At 44.8% G+C, this 19182-nt stretch overlaps 1 protein-coding gene across 1 annotated transcript in view; it reads right to left on the reverse strand.

Moving 5' to 3' along the window:
• The window catches only part of LOC141273146 (cobalamin binding intrinsic factor-like), a 146948-nt gene that overhangs the window by 46251 nt on the left and 81515 nt on the right, over positions 1-19182 (reverse strand). Inside the window, exon 6 of the mRNA XM_073684590.1 lies at positions 5540-5726. Within this exon, the coding sequence (XP_073540691.1) occupies positions 5540-5726 (187 nt within the window). The remainder of the gene's footprint in view (positions 1-5539; positions 5727-19182) is intronic.

Consider the following 19182-nt stretch of genomic DNA (forward strand, 5'->3'; position numbering starts at 1 on the left):
GTCGGTATAAAATGGACCGACTCCTACTCCTAAAATATATAATAAATTGGGTATAGTAGTTCATTGCAGTTTGTGTGGAATATTTTTCCTAAGAATTTGAATAAGTTATGAAATGTCCTACAAATGTCTGTCCTATTCCTGATCTAAGGGTCTAGAAATTTGGGGGAGATTCACAAGGAGTGGACTGCTGCTGGAGTCATGGCTTCAAGAGTCACCACACACAGACGTATCCAGGACATGAGCTACAAGTGCCGCATTCCTTGTGTCAAGCTACTCATGACCAATAGACAACACCAGAAGCGTCTTACCTGGGCAAAGGAGAAAAAGACCTGGACTGTTGCTCAGTGGTCTAAGGTGTTGTTTTCAGATGAAAGTAAATTTTGCATTTAATTTGGAAATCAAGGTCCCAGAGTCTGGAGGAAGAGTGGAGAGGCACACAATCCAAGCTGCTTGAGGTCTAGTGTGAAGTTCCCACAATCAGTGATGGTTTGGGGAGCCATGTCATCTGCTGGTGTAGGTCCACTGTGTTTTATCAAGACCAAAGTTAGCGCAGCTGTCTACCAGGAAATTTTAGAGCACTTCATGCTTCCCTCTGCCGACAAGCTTTTTGGAGGTGGAAATGTCATTCTCCAGCAGGACTTGGCACCTGTCCACACTGTCAAAAGTACCAATACCTGGTTTAAAAACAATAGTATCGCTGTGCTTGATTGGCCAGCAAACTCGCCTGACCTTAACCCCATAGAGAATCTATGGGGTATTGTCAAGAGGAAGATGAGAGACACCAGACCCAACAATGCAGACGAGCTGAAGGCTGCTATCAAAGCAACCTGGGCTTCCATAACACCTCAGCAGTGCCACAGGCTAATCGCCTCCATGCCACGCTGCATTGATGCAGTAATTGATGCAAAAGGAGCCCCGACCAAGTATTGAGTGCATTTACTGAACATACATTTCAGTAGGGCAACATTTCGGATTTTAAAATCATTTTTCAAGCTGGTGTTATAAAGTATTCTAATTTAATGAGATAATGACTTTTGTGTTTTCATTGGCTGTAAGCCATAATCATTAACATTAACAGAAATAAACACTTTAAATAGATCACTATGTTTGCAATGACTCAATATAATATATGAGTTTCACTTTTTGTATTGAAGAACTGAAATAAATTAACTTTTTGATGATATTCTAATTTTGTGAGAAGCACCTTTATATATACATACTGTACATATAAACACACACAGATTCCAGACTTTGACTGTTTGACTTACAGCACCCACCAGTTGTTGGAAGCCTGATTTAAAGAGTGGTTGTCAAAACTGTGATTCCCATTTCATAAACACTTCACTGATCACATATTTCATGCAATATATTTCTGTAACAGAAACCATTAAAGGTTACCCTTTCAATGGCTCTTAGTCAGAGATGTTTATCAACCCATGGTACCATACATCACAGAGGAGTACCACAAGGCAAGAGAAATCAGCACTGCCGTTTGACAAAATGATTAGGTAAGAAGTTGAGAAATATCTCATCCCACAAGATAGGGAAGGGTGTTGTTGCTCAATAGATGCAGTGATAACTTTAACTTGAACCCACCGCAGCATAACCTGACGTGGTTTGTCTGTGATACATAGCAGGGCAATCTGATGACAATGGTGTAGATGGTAAAGTCAAGGCAAATGGATGTCCCAAGGAAATAATCATATTTAAGAATATAAAATAGCCATATTTATGACCATAAATCAGTCTAAATAAAATTAAAATCAGTAGCCTGATTTTAGGATGATAATAAAGGAAAGATCATCATGATGTAATATATGCATTAGTGACCTCAATTGCAGTGCTACTGTGGTGCCCCTGTGGGTTCAGTCACCATAGAGGCGCTGCATCTCACCCAGAGGTGTGGTGCCCCACTCTCAGGTAAGGAGGGAGTACTGGCCGGGACCCACCCACCGGCATCCAACACTACACCATTCCAGACCAGCAGGCAGGGCAAGATGCACTGGCTTATGCTGAGCCCTGTCCCTGGTTGAAAGTGGGGGGGACCTAGAGAGGGGGAACCATGTAGTGGGTGTGGGTGGAGGAAGGAGTTTAGGGGAGCACCGTCAGAAAGGAGTATAAAAAGAAGGCATAAGGTTCTAGAAAAGGCCAGTCTCCTACTCCAGTGCTGGGAGCAGGAGTGCAGAGTGAGGAGAGAGAGCTGGAGTGGGAGCTCAGAAAGAGCTCTGCTCAGGAGAGAGAGAGAGAAGACGGGAGCAGGGAAGGCTCCAGGAGGAACAGAAGGGATCCCAGGGGCACGGGAAGTGCGGACGCCACCCGTGCGCCAGAATCTACATGGACGTGGAGGGATCAGGCTGCAGAGGGGACCGGCCCCTAAACTAGTGGAGAACTACAAGGCCCAGCTAGAAACCGGAGGCTGCTGTACTTGCAAGGTGCAGCTGCCAACCACCACAATTACATCGCCGAAAAGGTGGCCACAGAGGGTCCAGGGGACTGCAGGTCACCCGACAAGATCCGAAGCTACGGGCTTGGGACACTGATTGTGAGGCGCAGGGCAGGAGGGTGAGAGCCAGCGCAGGAAGACGACCGAGGAAGGCACATAGAACGGGGTCCCGTTTAAGTACTCCTGAGTTACTTGAGAGATTGCTGAACCCCTTCCTTGGTGTACGCAGGACGACGTGGGAGGTTACCCTGGTACTGGTGACCTGGAGTCTGACAACTGTGAGTAAACCTTGAAGACTGCACCCCACTGTGTCCTGGAATTATTATCTGCGCCATCACCTGCACTACACTGCACAGCAACATCTGCCTCATCTATAAGATCCCCATTACTCTGCCCTGGGGCTAAGCTCTATCTGTGGAGAGCTGAACCAACTCTGCTGCATTAACAACAGCTCCAGAGGACCTACTCCGCAGCGGCGGCTCCCTTTAGGCGCATACCACAGGTGGCGTCACGAACATTTCATAAAAACTATAATCCTTTCCTTTAAAACCCCTTTTATTGATCCCCCTGGGTCACGGACCGGGTCACCGCCACTGTGACATCTCCCCTAGCAACGACCGGCCCGGCACCGAGTACCCCACGGCCCAGGGGGCGCGTCACTACCATGACGCATGTGGTACTTTGATGCCATTTAAAGGGTTAATGTCCTTCATCCCCATGTTCTATTATATCTAATCTTATACTTCCCATTAAGTAAGCAATAGACATAGCTAGAAACAGATTTTTTTGGATGGAATCCATGCTGCATATTGTGTAGTCCTCTTGTGTACAGCAAGGATTGGCTCATATATTTACCACAGTTTCCTTTTACATAACCTTGAGCTGTAATGCTCCTGCAAGCTCTGTTAGCACTGAACATTACACAGGTAACCTGCCAATACTCGCTCCAGAACTAATGGACATAATGAGATGGTTAGAGGCCACTTCACTGGTACCAGCCCCGAGAGATGGAGCTTTGTCACTAAATCCCATATCTCCTAATATGCTAAGGTTTAAGAATACTTCGAAACTGGTCACACAAATCTTTACAAGCCGTTTAATTATATATTAGCAATATATTACAGTGAGCCATCTGATCCAGCTTGTAGCCCTTTGTGAAGAAGTCACAGCCTATTAAGTTAGGTGACAACAGGTTTAAGTATTACCATACATTTCTATATTTCTTCTCCATTAATCATGCTGGCTCAGCAAGTATTTATGAAGTGTAAAGGAAATTATACACTGCTCAAAAAAATAAAGGGAACACTCAAATAACACATCCTAGATCTGAATGAATGAAATATTCTCATTGAATACTTTGTTCTGTACAAAGTTGAATGTGCTGACAACAAAATCACACAAAAATCATCAATGGAAATCAAATTTATTAACCAATGGAGGCCTGGGTTTGGAGTCACCCCCAAAATTAAAGTGGAAAAACACACTACAGGCTGATCCAACTTTGATGTAATATCCTTAAAAAAACAAGTCAAAATGAGGCTCAGTATTGTGTGTGGCCTCCACGTGCCTGTATGACCTCCCTACAATGCCTGGGCATGCTCCTGATGAGGTTGCAGATGGTCTCCTGCGGGATCTCCACCCAGACCTGGACTAAAGCATCCACCAACTCCTGGACAGTCTGTGGTGCAACGTGACGTTGGTGGATGGAGCAAGACATGATGTCCCAGATGTGCTCAATCGGATTCAGGTCTGGGGAACGGGCGGGCCAATCCATAGCTTCAATGCCTTCATCTTGCAGGAACTGCTGACATACTCCAGCCACATGAGGTCTGGCATTGTCCTGCATTAGGAGGAACCCAGGGCCAACCGCACCAGCATATGGTCTCACAAGGGGTCTGAGGATCTCATCTCGGTACCTAATGGCAGTCAGGCTACCTCTGGCGAGCATATGTTGGGCTGTGCAGCCCTCCAAAGAAATATCACCCACACCATTACTGACCCCCTGCAAAACCGGTCAAGCTCAAGGATGTTGCAGGCAGCAGATCGCTCTGCACGGCGTCTCCAGAGTTTGTCACGTCTGTCACATGTGCTCAATGTGAACCTGCTTTCATCTGTGAAGAGCACAGGGCGCCAGTGGCGACTTTGCCAATCCTGGTGCTCTGTGGCAAATGCCAAGCGTCCTGCACGGTGTTGGGCTGTGAGCACAACCCCCATCTGTGGACGTCGGGCTCTCATACCAACCTCATGGAGTCGGTTTCTAACCGTTTGTGCAGACATATGAACATTTGTGGCCTGCTGGAGGTCATTTTGCAGGGCTCTGGCAGTGCTCCTTCTGCTCCTCCTTGCACAAAGGCGGAGGTAACGGTCCTGCTGCTGGGTTGTTTCCCTCCTATGGCTCCCTCCACATCTCCTGGTATCTGCTCCATGCTCTGGGCACTGTGCTGATAGAAACAGCTACCCTTCTTGCCACAGCTTGCACTGATGTGCCATCCTGGATGAACTGCACTACCTGAGCAACTTCTGTGGGTTGTACTTTAGACACCGCATCATGCTACTGTACCTCTAGGGGTGAGAGCAATGGCAAAATGAAAAAGTGACCAAAACAACAGCCAAAAAGGATGAGAACAGAGAAATGGTCTGTGGTCACCACCTGCAGAACCGCTCCTTTATAGGGGGTATCTTGCTAATTGCCGATCATTTCTACCAGTTGTCTGTTCCATTTGCACAACAGCAGGAGAAATTGATTCACAATCAGTGTTGTTTCATAACTGGACAGGTAGATTTCACAGAAGTGTTGTTGACTTGGAGTTACATTGTGTTGTTTAAGCGTTCCCTTTATTTTTTTGAGCAGTGTATATTGTTTTCAATTTTTTTTAACAATATAAATATTGGTATTTCACCCTGACATAATGATATCTTACTAAATGTAGTCCATATTATAGCTGCAGCACCCAGAGACTCAATTGTAGGTCACCACAGTGTTCTTTATAGTGTTATAAATTTGGAAGCCTGGGGGAAGATGAGGACTCCACGATGTGGCCATATTGTGACCACCTGAAGTCATCCTTACTATATTTTTTTAAGAAATTCACTCACCTTCATCGCATGGGCACACGATTTTTTTGACAGAAACATAACTTTTACCCCATATGAACGGTAAAAGCTGAGCAGCCGCAATTGGCAAGGAGAATTTCTTCTCTGGTATAAGAGCTATCATTTTCTTTAATGTTTGGGAACAGTTCCAGCGTTCTGGAGCATAGAAAGATTTTGCAACTGTTAAGGCCTAGAAAGCAGAAAGGTTAGGAAAATTCAGTTATCATTAAAAATACGACTTTATGGTAGTAATCCATGTATTTCTTACATATGAATTCAACCACAAATAAGAATATGAAATAAAATATTGAAAATATTATTGATATATTTATTAATATATTCATGGCTTTTTCAATTTTCCAAGTAAAAAATGTTTGAAATGACATATTTTAATCCATATTGGAATTACTTGTCTCAAGACCAAATGTGGGACTAAATCCCCCACTAATGGCATACTCTCCAGTGATACCAATTTTAATTGTACATATACATTTTAGGGGAAGGTAGTAGATGAGGGGTCTTTTATATCCAAATTGTATGACTACTTTATAAAAGAACATCACCAATATCACCAATAGTATGGAATTATTCAAATCCCCTAAATAATTAAGACGTAATAAAACCTGTTTCATTAAAGAGGACATTTCCGCAAATGTTTTATGTTGAACCAGACACACAGAGCAAAATAAAACATTTCATTTTGCCATTCCATTGCAGAGATATTAGCAATCAAATGTATTGTGCATTACCAGAGAGATTTCACTGAGGCCTTGTACTTCTTCCTCTTTCTAATGCTGACAAATCATAAACAGGCAGCAACACCCTGGAGAAAAAAGAACATGCACCCACAATAGCATTGACCAATAATCTGCTATCCTTACTGCAGAATGATGACATGTGCTGGAGTAGAGCTGATTGTGATTAACTAACAGCTTTCAGCTCTCATTCCCAGCAGTCAGTGTGGGGGGAGGGGCAGGGTGGATGCCTGCTGGCAGCACTATGAGAGCAGAGCTACTAGAAGTGTTTATAATGAAACTCAACTCTGGCAGTCAGTGTGGGGGAGGGGCAGTGCTGCAGAGATGAGAGCTAAAGCTGTAAATTAGTTTGCTGTGCTTCAGCACATGCCAACACTTTGCAGTGAGAAGAGCAGACTTTCACACTGAATCTGTTCTAAACTATTGTGGGGTGTGTTCTTTTTTTCTCCAAAGTGTTGCCTTTCGGAGAGGTGAAATTAAAAATGAAAAAAACAAACAAAGTTTTATTCGGCTCCGCAGCACCTATTATAGCATGTGTCCAGTTCAAAATGAAAAATTTGGTGAAAGGTCCTCTTTAAAGGGAGCCAGCTCTGAAATCAGTATCAAAGTATGCACATGACCTAATAGGGGACCTAGCACTAAAGGGCAAAAATCCACTGTATAATATTGGAGAAGACATTCTTTATGTTCACATGGAAATAAGGTGGGCAAAGCACCACGGCAAGACCACACATTCCAGAGCACCCTTCCACCAACAGCATCAGGAGCCATCGCCACTCCTAGTAGCTGGATAAACTGTGGAATAAAAGGTGCTCTGGATAACATGGCTCTAAGCATCACATTTACATATTATTATAATGAATTTTCATTTTCTACAACCATGCAGCTAATTTTTAGACTAAAGGTATGGTTCCTCTTATTTCAAGGACATCTAAAAGGACCTGTGCTTAGTTTAACACCGATTTTGAAACTGACAGACTCCCTTTTAAGATTTTACTACATTAGGTATTGTCAAATCATTTATAAGTGAATATTCTGAACACCACTTCAATTTGGAGTTTGATCTAAATAGATGAAATGATCTGTGCAGATTAAATTTTTAACATAAAGCTATATGGTTTGGAGTTTTTCCAATGCAGAGCCCTATATGCCCTGCATAGCTATAGGCGTATATAGTAAAACTGTGACTGACCATAGTTGCTGCTAGAGGGAGTCTTATGGGTTGAGTTCATACTATTTATTAAAGGGAACCTGCCATTAGATTAAAGCTGTCAAGCCCATGGCCAGCATGAATCAGAGCCTGGCTGCATGATTGCAGCAAGGTATATTTTTCTCAGAGACGCAGCGTTTCGGTTAAAATATAATTAGAGATGAGCGTTGTTCTACTCGAACTGTTCGCCAATCTCAAATTCGAGCTGTTTTGGGCGGTGTTCGAGCCGTTCGGCGAACACGAACGATTTGAGAAAAATTCGGCTGTTCGAGGTTATGTTCGATAACTGTTCGTGCACCAAAATCATAACTGGATTTTTTCTCAGTAATGATGAAAATTAATGTTAATACGCAGTTTGAGTGTACAGCGGGGTGGGGGGAGGGGCAGGGGATGGATCTCTGCAGGAACAATGAAGATCTCCATTTTTTTTTCTCTTTCCCGCATTTGCAGTGGGGAGGTGCAATCTGTCAGCCTATCAGCAGCGCACACACGGAGCGAAGTGCTTTTTTTCACACAAGCAAGGGCATGTGTCATTGGCAGTGTATGTCACATGTCCTTGCCCTAAAAGACCCAGCCATTTTCCCCGTCGCCACCATTTTCTCACTGCTGCAGCTGCGTGTTAGACGGCACCGCTGTTGCTGTGTGCGCTATACCTTGTTAATTTCAAGCCAATTTTCGCACAAATATACAGATAGCTTGGGAGTAGGGAATAGTTGTGATTGCACTCCTTTTAAGGACTAGGTTACAGCATTTCCTACGACTTTTATCAGGCAGGTCTGTGCTCTTAAATAGATAGGTTGTGGGAGTAAAGACTAATTGTAATTGCAGTCCTTTTCAGGACTAGGTTACATCAGTTCCTATCAGTTTTTGCCAGGCAGGTCTGTGCCAGTGCTGTGCAAGTTTTTTTCACAGCATTTGGCTGAATCTAGCAAATCTAATCCTTTTTGGCCTATTGCAGAGTGTGTTAGTCAGTGGAGTAGCCTATCTGTGTTGCAAGATATAACACCTGTGTATAGAATACCAATTTTTTTACTGCACCTAGTGAAGTAAAATCTTTTGGGCATAGCATCATTCTATTAGTCCATCTATACTGACCTCCATCAGGTTGCAAACTGAATATATTTTTTTTCTGCATCTGCCTCTGAAAAAAATATTGGGCTTCTAGCTGTGTGTGGGACTTGTTCTATTAATCCATCTATACAGACCTCCATCAGGTTGCAAACTGAAAATAATTTTTTGTCTGCATCTAGCTCTGAAAAAATATTTGGCCTTCTAGCAGTGTGTGGGACTTGTTCTATTAGTCCATCTATACAGACCTCCATCAGGTTGCAAATTCAAAATAATTTTTATCTGCATCTAGCTCTGAAAAAATATTTGGCCTTCTAGCAGTGTGTGGGACTTTCTCTATTAGTCCATCTATACTGACCTCCATCAGGTTGCAAATTAAAAATAATTTTCATCTGCATCTACCTCTGAAAAAATATTTGGGCTTCTAGCAGTGTGTGGGACTTGTTCTATTAGTCCATCTATACTGACCTCCATCAGGTTACAAGTTGAATATAATTTTTTTCTGCATCTAGCTCTGAAAAAATATTTGGCCTTATAGCTGTGTGGGACTTTCTCTATTAGTCCATCTATACTGACCTCCATCAGGTTGCAAATTAAAAATAATTTTTATCTGCATCTAGCTCTGAAAAAATATTTGGCCTTCTAGCAGTGTGTGGGACTTTCTCTATTAGTCCATCTATACTGACCTCCATCAGGTTGCAAATTAAAAATAATTTTCATCTGCATCTACCTCTGAAAAAATATTTGGGCTTCTAGCAGTGTGTGGGACTTGTTCTATTAGTCCATCTATACTGACCTCCATCAGGTTACAAGTTGAATATAATTTTTTTCTGCATCTAGCTCTGAAAAAATATTTGGCCTTCTAGCAGTGTGTGGGACTTTCTCTATTAGTCCATCTATACTGACCTCCATCAGGTTGCAAATTAAAAATAATTTTTATCTGCATCCAGCTCTGAAAAAATATTTGGCCTTCTAGCAGTGTGTGGGACTTTCTCTATTAGTCCATCTATACTGACCTCCATCAGGTTGCAAATTAAAAATAATTTTTATCTGCATCCAGCTCTGAAAAAATATTTGGACTTCTAGCAGTGTGTGGGACTTTCTCTATTAGTCCATCTATACTGACCTCCATCAGGTTGCAAATTAAAAATAATTTTTTGTCTGCATCTAGCTCTGAAAAAATATTTGGCCTTCTAGCAGTGTGTGGGACTTTCTCTATTAGTCCATCTATACTGACCTCCATCAAGTTGCAAACTGAATATATCTTTTTTCTGCATCTACCTCTGAAAAAATATTGGGCTTCTAGCTGTGTGTGGGACTTGTTCTATTAATCCATCTATACAGACCTCCATCAGGTTGCAAACTGAATATAATTTTTTTCTGCATCTAGCTCTGAAAAAATATTTGGGCTTCTAGCTATGTGTGGGACTTGTTCTATTAGTCCATCTATACTGACCTCCATCAGGTTGCAAACTGAAAATAATTTTTTGTCTGCATCTAGCTCTGAAAAAATATTTGGCCTTCTAGCAGTGTGTGGGACTTTCTCTATTAGTCCATCTATACTGACCTCCATCAGGTTGCAAACTAAAAATAATTTTCATCTGCATCTACCTCTGAAAAAATATTTGGTCTTCTAGCTGTGTGTGGGACTTGTTCTATTAGTCCATCTATACTGACCTCCATCAGGTTGCAAACTGAATATAATTTTTTTCTGCATCTAGCTCTGAAAAAATATTTGGCCTTCTAGCAGTGTGTGGGACTTTCTCTATTAGTCCATCTATACTGACCTCCATCAGGTTGCAAATTAAAAATAATTTTTATCTGCATCCAGCTCTGAAAAAATATTTGGTCTTCTAGCAGTGTGTGGGACTTTCTCTATTAGTCCATCTATACTGACCTCCATCAGGTTGCAAATTAAAAATAATTTTTTGTCTGCATCTAGCTCTGAAAAAATATTTGGCCTTCTAGCAGTGTGTGGGACTTTCTCTATTAGTCCATCTATACTGACCTCCATCAGGTTGCAAACTGAATATATTTTTTTTCTGCATCTACCTCTGAAAAAATATTGGGCTTCTAGCTGTGTGTGGGACTTGTTCTATTAATCCATCTATACAGACCTCCATCAGGTTGCAAACTGAATATAATTTTTTTCTGCATCTACCTCTGAAAAAATATTTGGGCTTCTAGCTGTGTGTGGGACTTCTTCTATTAGTCCATCTATACTGACCTCCATCAGGTTGCAAACTGAAAATAATTTTTTGTCTGCATCTAGCTCTGAAAAAATATTTGGCCTTCTAGCAGTGTGTGGGACTTTCTCTATTAGTCCATCTATACTGACCTCCATCAGGTTGCAAATTAAAAATAATTTTTATCTGCATCTACCTCTGAAAAAATATTTGGGCTTCTAGCTGTGTGTGGGACTTGTTCTATTAGTCCATCTATACTGACCTCCATCAGGTTGCAAACTGAATATAATTTTTTTCTGCATCTAGCTCTGAAAAAATATTTGGCCTTCTAGCAGTGTGTGGGACTTTCTCTATTAGTCCTTCTATACTGACCTCCATCAGGTTGCAAATTAAAAATAATTTTTATCTGCATCCAGCTCTGAAAAAATATTTGGCCTTCTAGCAGTGTGTGGGACTTTCTCTATTAGTCCATCTATACTGACCTCCATCAGGTTGCAAATTAAAAATAATTTTTTGTCTGCATCTAGCTCTGAAAAAATATTTGGCCTTCTAGCAGTGTGTGGGACTTTCTCTATTAGTCCATCTATACTGACCTCCATCAGGTTGCAAATTAAAAATAATTTTTTGTCTGCATCTAGCTCTGAAAAAATATTTGGCCTTCTAGCAGTGTGTGGGACTTTCTCTATTAGTCCATCTATACTGACCTCCATCAGGTTGCAAACTGAATATATTTTTTTTCTGCATCTACCTCTGAAAAAATATTTGGGCTTCTAGCTGTGTGTGGGACTTTCTCTATTAGTCCATCTATACTGACCTCCATCAGGTTGCAAATTGAATATAATTTTTTTCTGCATCTAACCCAGCCAATAGTTTTGGCCTAATACCACAGTTTGGCCACTCAGCTCTGCTCGGTTCCCTTCCATTGTTTTTTTGTGCAAACAACTCCAGAGTTGTGAATTAGTTAACCACCAAAATGAGTGGAAAAAGGCCTGCTGATGGTGGAAAGGGGAATAGGCGTGTCGGGAAGGGGAAAAAAGGTTGTGTCCGTGGGATAGGTGTTAAAGCAACAGTAACATCTGCAGAAGAAAGACCATCTTCCAGCCAAACTAAAATGTCTACTTCTTTTAGCGGACAATGTGATAAGATCCCTTTCTTACGGCCACGCCAATCGCTACAAAGTCCAGATGAGGCACAAAAACAGCAGGTGCTTCAACAGATATCAAGTGCTCCCTTAAGTGGGCTCTCCTCCACATCAACTTCAACATCACAAATACTCCAGTCCTCAAAGGTGTCACCCAAATCGCACTTGCTTCCTCACAGCTCCCAAATCTCCAGCTGCCCGTCTGAGTATGAGGTAGAACAGATGGTTGAGTCTGCAGAGCTGTTTACTCATACTATAGCCTGGGAATCAGAGGTCGACTCCAGCGCTTCTGTGAATCCAGACGAGGAAATGATCTGCACTGATGCCCAGAATCTTTATGAATCGGATCCAGGACCAGACGCAGAAGGTTCTGACCATAATGTAGACCCTCATTCCCAAACTGTAACTCCTGTTGGTGGAGACAATGAGGAAGACGATGATGAGACTCAAATACCTGATTGGAGCGACAACTTTAGTTTTTTGTCAGGGCAGGAACAGGTTGGCTCTGAGGACGACGGGTGTGATAACGCACAGGGTGATGATGATGAGGTTGGAGATCCCACTTACTGTCAACCCACAGTCAGCCAAGAGATGAGGTCAGCAGAGGAGGTGGAGGAAGATGCTAGTGACGACGAGGTCAGGTTGCGCCTTCCTGGACAGAGACGTAGTACTGGAAGCACGGCAACAACTGCATCCTCAAACACAACTCTGCCTCTCACCACAAGTCGTGGTGGCTCTTCAGGTCGCATGGGTGCTAAGCCTTGCATAGCCTGGGCATTTTTTCAGATCGATAAAGATGACCCAACTCGTGTTACCTGTAACATTTGTCAGCAAAAGCTAAGTAGAGGCCAAAAAATACATAGTTTGAGTACTTCATGCATGAACCGGCACATGGACATGAAGCATAAGTTGCAGTGGGAAGCTCAGTGTGCTACAATGCGGCCTAGCTGGCCGGGCCAACCACCGTCTGCCATATCTTGTGCATCCGCGGCCTCTTCATCCTCTGTGACTGGGGGGACAGCAGTCACACCTGTTTTGGGGCGCAGACCTGCCACCTCTTTACCCGCAACAGCCAGCGTGATTGGCAGGTCATCATTTTCTTTGGAGGTGGTAACACCAGCTGGTGTTGAGCGCTGTCCGACATCGATAGCACCACCTTTGGATCAAGGCAACCTAACATGTCCGCCTGCATCTTCCTCACAGACCGGCAGTTTGCCGGGGACATCCTTATCAACCCCGTCTAAGCACAATAGCCAGCCCTCGGTCCCTCAGATGTGGACAAGTAAAAGACCATTTCCTCGTAGCCATGAGAAAGCTAAGAGGTTGAATTTCACCATCTGCAAGCTCTTAGCTACAGAAATGCTGCCTTTCCGCCTGGTGGACACAGAGGATTTTCGAGACCTTATGTCCGTCGCAGTGCCCCAGTACCAGATGCCCAGTCGGCACTACTTCTCAAAGAAAGGTGTGCCTGCGCTCCACCAGCATTTCGCACCCAACATCACCGCTTCTTTGAGAAACTCTGTGTGTGACAGGGTGCATTTCACCACAGACACTTGGACGAGTAGGCATGGACAGGGGCGTTACATGTCGCTGACTGGGCACTGGGTAACTATGGTGACAGCAGGACAAGGGGCTGCTGTCCAAGTCTTGCCGTCCCCACGAGTTGTGCGTCAATCCTCTTTATGTCAAAGTTCCTCCACTGCTTCGGCCTCCTCAACCTCCTCTCGGTCTTCCACCTGCACCCAAAGCCTGTCTGGTCATGCCACAAGCTTTCAAACTGCGCAGAAGGGATCCTGCACACCTCCTTACTATGCTGGCAGTAGGGCTCAACGTCATCAGGCGGTTTTTACTTTGAAATGTCTGGGAAATGTGAGTCACACAGCTGAGGAGTTGTGGTCAGCTCTGGAGAACCAATTTCATGAATGGTTGTCTCCACTGGACCTGAAACCAGGGAAGGCCGTGTGCGACAATGCTGCAAACCTGGGTGCGGCCCTTCGCCGGGGCAATGTCACACACGTGCCTTGTATGGCTCACGTGTTGAACCTGGTTGTCCAGCAATTTTTAGCCCACTATCCCAGACTAGATGGCCTTCTGCAGAGGGCACGGTCGCTGTGTGCTCACTTCAGCCGTTCGCATCCCGCAGCTCAGTGACTTACATCTCTACAGAAGTCGTTGGGCCTGCCACTTCACCGGCTAAAATGCGATGTGCCTACCCGGTGGAATTCAACTCTGCACATGTTGCACCGACTGTGGCAGCACCGACAAGCCCTGGTGCAATACGTTCTGACGTATAGCCTGGGCCAACGAGATCCGGAGGTGGGGCAAATCACGCTGGAGGAGTGGTCTCAGATCAGGGACCTATGCACCCTTCTGCACAGTTTTGAAATGGCGACGAAGATGTTTAGTGCTGACGATGCCATTATCAGCATGACTATTCCGGTGATTTACATGCTGGAGCACATGTTAAACAGAATTCGGAGTCAGGTGGTGGCACAAGAGGAGGTGGAGGAAGAAGAGGAGGAGGAGTTGTATGCGGAAGGGCTAACATCTGCAAGGTCCAGATGGTCGGCAGCACCAAGGCGGCAGGCATGTGAGGGTGGGGGAGATGGTTTTACCAGGGCGCATGGTAGCAGCCAAACTAGTGAGGAAGGTGCAGGAGCCCAGGAAGAAGTGGAGGACGAACTGATGGAAGATTCATCAGATGAGGGAGACCTTGATCACATTTCTGTTGTGCGAGGTTGGGGGGAGAGGACAGAGGAAGGAAGCATGATTGTTACCTCGCCACCAACACAACAGGGACTTGGTGCTCCTGGATGCGCAACACACATGAGTGCCTTCTTGCTGCACTACCTGCAACATGACCCTCGAATTGTGAGAATTAGAAATAATCCTGACTACTGGGTTGCCACACTGTTAGATCCCCGGTACAAAAGTAAATTTGCAGAAATTATTCCTGCCATAGAAAGGGATGCACGCATGCAGGAGTATCAGCAGAGACTGTTGCAGAATCTTACATGTGCTTTTCCACAAAACACCAGTGGTGCACGTAGTGAATCTCACAGTTCCAACTTGCCAACCTTGGGACCGTCAAGTGTTCAGCACTCAAACCGTATCAGAACCACAGTATCTGCTGGTAACATCAATTTTGCGGAATCATTTCACCACTTTTTTAGCCCATCCTTTGCAAGGCCACAGGAGACAAGAAGTCTGACACATAGTCAACGCCTAGAGACGATGGTACAGGAGTATCTCCAAGTAAACATTGAAGCCATGACTGTGTCACTGGACCCTTGCTCTTTTTGGGCTTCCAATCTGGATAAATGGCCGGAGCTAGCCACTTACGCCTTGGAGATCTTGTCATGCCCCGCAGCCAGCGTTCTGTCTGAACGTGTGTTCAGTGCTGCTGGTGGTGTGCTGACAGATAAGCGCACGCGGCTCTCCACTGATAATGTAGACAGACTCACGTTCATAAAGATGAACAAATCATGGATCCGAAACGACTTTTCTACCCCTGTGTCATCCTGGGGAGAGTAAAAGCTTGATGATTGGTTAAAATCACCCTACCAACCGTTTTAAGCTTTCAAATTACTAATCATGTTTATCTGTATCTTGACTGGAAAATAATTTGGGCTTTGTAGCAGTGTGCAGCACTGATCCTATTAGGCCATCTATACTAAGCTCCACCAGATTTAAAATTAAAAATAATTTTTAGCTGCATCTAGCCCGGAAAATAATTTTGGGGCTCCGAGATGCGCAAGACACATAAGTGCCTTCTTGCTGCACTACCTGCAACATGACCCTCATATTGTCAGAATTCGAAGTAATCATGACTACTGGTTTGCCACACTCTTAGATCCCCCAAACTTTTCGATCAACCTTTTCATTTTAATAAAGACCAAAAAAATGGTCATTTTTGAAATTATAAGCATTAGCAGGTTATTAGAAACTGAAATCAAACAGTTTTCAACTCAAAACTTTATTCTAGGTGATGTTACATTTTCACATAGGACCCCTTGTTCGAAAGGAGCTTCTGAACTCTCTCGTCCATTGAATTTGTCAGGTTTTGGATGGTTTCTGCTTCAATTGTTTTGCATGAGGACAGAATACCCTCCCAGAGCTGTTGCTTAGATGTGAACTGCCTCTCGCCATCATAGACACTCCTTTTGATGATGCTCCAGAGGTTCTGAATGGGGTAAAGGTCAGGGGAGCATGGGGGTCACACCATAAGTTTGTCCCCTTTTATGCCCATATCAGCCAGAGATGCAGATGTTTTATGTGCAGCATGAGATGGTGCATTATCATGCAAAAAAATGATCTTGCTGTGAAATACATGGTTCTTCTTCTTGAACCATGGCAGGAAGTGCTGTTTGAGAAAATCCACATACATTATGGAGTTCATCTTTAGCGCCTTCAGGGATCCTAAAGGGGCCGACAATCTCTCTCCCCATGATTCCAGCCCAAAACATTACTCCACCTCCTCCTTGTTGGCGATGTAGCCGTGTTTGCGTGGGGTGTCCATCAACCAGCCATCCTCCACTCCATCCATCTGGACCATCGAGCGCTGCACGGCACTCATCCGTGAACAAAACAGTTTTGAAATCAGTCTTCATGTAATGTTTGGCCCACTGGAGCCATTTCTGCTTGTGTGAAGTGGATAGAGGAGGTCGACAGGATGGCATATGCACAGCTGCAAACCTCTGAAGGACCCTGCATCTTGTTATTCGGGGGACGTTGGAGGCACCAGCAGCTTCAAAAACTTGTCTGCTGCTATGACAAGGCTTTTTTGCCCCTGCTCTTTTAACCTGACGTAATTGCCTGTAGGAAAGAGTCCTCAATTTGCCCTTATCAGCACGCACACGTGTGTACTGTGAATCAGCTACATACTTCTTGATTGCCAAGACACTTCATCCTGATCATCGCACAATGTTGATTGTAGTCATGCCTTGACCTAAACACTCCACAATTTGCTGCTTCTCAGCAGCCGACACATCCTTTTTCTTTCCCATTTTGGCAGAAAATGTAGGCTGCTTAATAATGTGAGACAGCCTTCTTAAGTAGTCTTGCCTTTCATTGGACACACCTGCCAAACTAATTAGCACAGGTGTCTGCAATTGCTTACAGTGATATAAAGAGCCCTGACACACATCACCATCAATGAGTTTAACTGACAAACAAACAAATTCTTCCCTTATCACTCCTAAACACTTTTTGCATAATAATTTGGAACACAGTGTACATGTGCTTTTCCACAAAACACCAGTGGTTCACGTAGTGAATCTTACAGGTCTAACTTGCCAACCATGGTCTGTATGGAGTTGTTCAATAAAGGGCCCAAAATTAAGATAACATAGATGGGAGAGGTCTCTATGAATAGGAATTCCTAAGTATTTGATACCCTGTGAGGGCCAGGCAAAGGGAAAATTGGACTGGATGGAATCCTATATGGATTTGGGGAGGGAGACATCGAGGGCCTAAGACTTCGCTGCATTGATTTTAAAATTTGACCATGTAACAAAGTGATCTATTTCAGCCATAACAGCATGGATGGATATATGTGATTGAGTGATATATACTAGTACATCATCAGCAAATAGAGAGCACTTGTACTCGGTGCCTCCCACCTCAATCCACCTAATATTGGGGCTATGGCGAATTGATGAGAGCAGGTGCTCCGTCACTAGGATGTATAAGAGAGGGGACAGAGGACATCCCTGCCTTGTCCCATTGGTGATTGTGAAAGGTGATGAAAATGTTCTGATGCACCCCCTGGGCCTTGGGACACCCGGAGCCGGACCCTTTTTGGTGGATGCTGGTGGTTGTAGTCTTCGTGGCGGCGACCCGGTTCCGTGGCTCAGGGTGGTCAAACCAGTGGCGGAACTATTTATGTGGTTTTGATGTTTAAATGTCCGACTACGCCACCCGTGGATTGCGGTCAGAGTGAACCGCCGCTGCAGGGCAGACCGCTGAGGCTGGTGTTGTGGGTGCAGCAGAGCATAGCATAACTCCCCACGGGAGGAGTATAGCCTCAGGGCAGTGTATGCGGAGGATGGGGGTGATGGTGCAGGGCAGCAGCAGTAACGACACGGAGTCAGTGATGCAGTCCAGGGCCTTTACTCACAGTTCTTATTATCCAGACCACGTCTGCAGGTAACGGCTGCCCACGTCGTACTGTGCTCACCAGGTGAGGGGCTCAGACAACTCCCAGATAACTTTGGAGCGCTTCACAGGACCCCCTTTGTGTGTCCTTTGTCTGGCCTTTCTTACCAACCCTTCTGTCCGGCTGCCTCGGGCCTCCTCTTGGTAAACTTGGCGCCAGTTTCCCTGACCCTATGTGCTGCCCTCCTAGCGGGTGTAGCGAGGGGCTGCGCCACATAAAATGTCACAGCCTCCGGTTTCTAGCTGAGGGTCGTTTCCTGCCTCCACTAGTTTTGGGGACCGGTCTCCCCCTTTGGCCTGACCCCTCCATGCAGGTGGATTCGGGCGTGCGGTGGCGACTCGCCCGTCCGCACCCCTGGGATCCCTTCGTTCCTCGTTCCTGGAGCCTTCTCCGCTCCTCTTCCTTCCTTCTCCCTCTTCCAGGCCTGGGCCTCTGTTACTAGGCCCGCCTCCGGAGCAGAGCTCATGCAGAGCCCCTGCTCCCTGCCACTTCTGGTCAGACTTCTCTGCACTGAACTAAGATGGTGCCCACCTTTTATACTCCCTTCTCAATGCACCCAGGAACTGCTTCCTCCCTGCTTCTGCACTACAGGGTTCCCCTTCCTCAGTGTTCCCTCCCCCCACTCCAGCCAGGGACAGGGACTGTCGTGCCCATCTCAGGGGCATATTGGTCGCCCTGCCCCACGGCAATGTGGTGTAATGCATGCAGGTGTCGGGTCCTGATCCACACTCCATCCTTACCTGAGAGTGAGATATCACACCTCTGGGTGAGGTGCAATACCTCTGTAGCAACCGAGCCCTCAGGGTGCTACAGTTCCATTTATCTTCAGCCTAGGTGACGTATTGCGATACAGGGCCGTGATTTTGGCTATAAAAGGGTCCCCTAGACCCCTACCCCAAGCTTTTTAAGAGAATCATATATGGCGTGCCAGGAGACTCTATGGAATGCTTTCTCAGCATCCAACGAGAGAATCTAATTACAAATTTTTAACTGCATCTAGCCCAGGAAATACTTTGTGCCTAGTAGCAGTGTCTGCTAGTCAGCGGATTATCCCGGCTGTTAAGCAAGCTACACCACCTGTAGTTTGGACACTTAATTTTTTCAAAGGAAATGCTTCGGGACCACGGGA

This window comes from Phyllobates terribilis, unplaced genomic scaffold, assembly GCF_046119375.1.
Source record: "Phyllobates terribilis strain yellow unplaced genomic scaffold, ASM4611937v1 Scaffold_5__5_contigs__length_657084704, whole genome shotgun sequence".
Lineage (NCBI taxonomy): Eukaryota > Metazoa > Chordata > Amphibia > Anura > Dendrobatidae > Phyllobates > Phyllobates terribilis.